This window comes from Mesitornis unicolor, unplaced genomic scaffold (genome assembly GCF_000695765.1).
Source record: "Mesitornis unicolor isolate BGI_N332 unplaced genomic scaffold, ASM69576v1 scaffold33430, whole genome shotgun sequence".
NCBI classification, from domain to species: domain Eukaryota; kingdom Metazoa; phylum Chordata; class Aves; order Mesitornithiformes; family Mesitornithidae; genus Mesitornis; species Mesitornis unicolor.
The window spans coordinates 1-283 of record NW_010158563.1 but is presented as its reverse complement, the minus strand read 5'-3'; the positions used below and the strand labels follow the sequence as shown (position 1 = coordinate 283).

The 283-nt window shown below is 64.0% G+C and overlaps 1 protein-coding gene across 1 annotated transcript in view; it reads right to left on the bottom strand.

Moving 5' to 3' along the window:
- The window catches only part of RRP9 (ribosomal RNA processing 9, small subunit (SSU) processome component, homolog (yeast)), a gene marked incomplete at its 5' end in the record, with an annotated part of 2,812 nt that extends 2,701 nt beyond the window's left edge, over window positions 1-111 (bottom strand). The window contains one exon of the mRNA XM_010183812.1: window positions 70-111. Coding sequence (XP_010182114.1) covers window positions 70-111 — 42 coding nt within the window. The remainder of the gene's footprint in view (window positions 1-69) is intronic.
- Window positions 112-283: the final 172 nt, after the last annotated feature.

The following is a 283-nucleotide window of genomic DNA, read 5'->3' as shown; positions in this document are numbered from 1 at the left end:
TGTCCATGCCCGAGTGACCCCCAAAGCTGACACTTACAGCCCCGTACCCCCCTGGCTCCAGGCACTTACATCTTTGGCGACCAGGCGCTGCAGCCGTCCCTTCTGCTCCAGCTGGGGAAGAAGAAGGGGGCTCAGCGCAGGCACCATGCCCGAGTGACCCCCAAAGCTGACACTTACAGCCCCGTACCCCCCTGGCTCCAGGCACTTACATCTTTGGCGACCAGGCGCTGCAGCCGTCCCTTCTGCTCCAGCTGGGGAAGAAGAAGGGGGCTCAGCGCAGGCA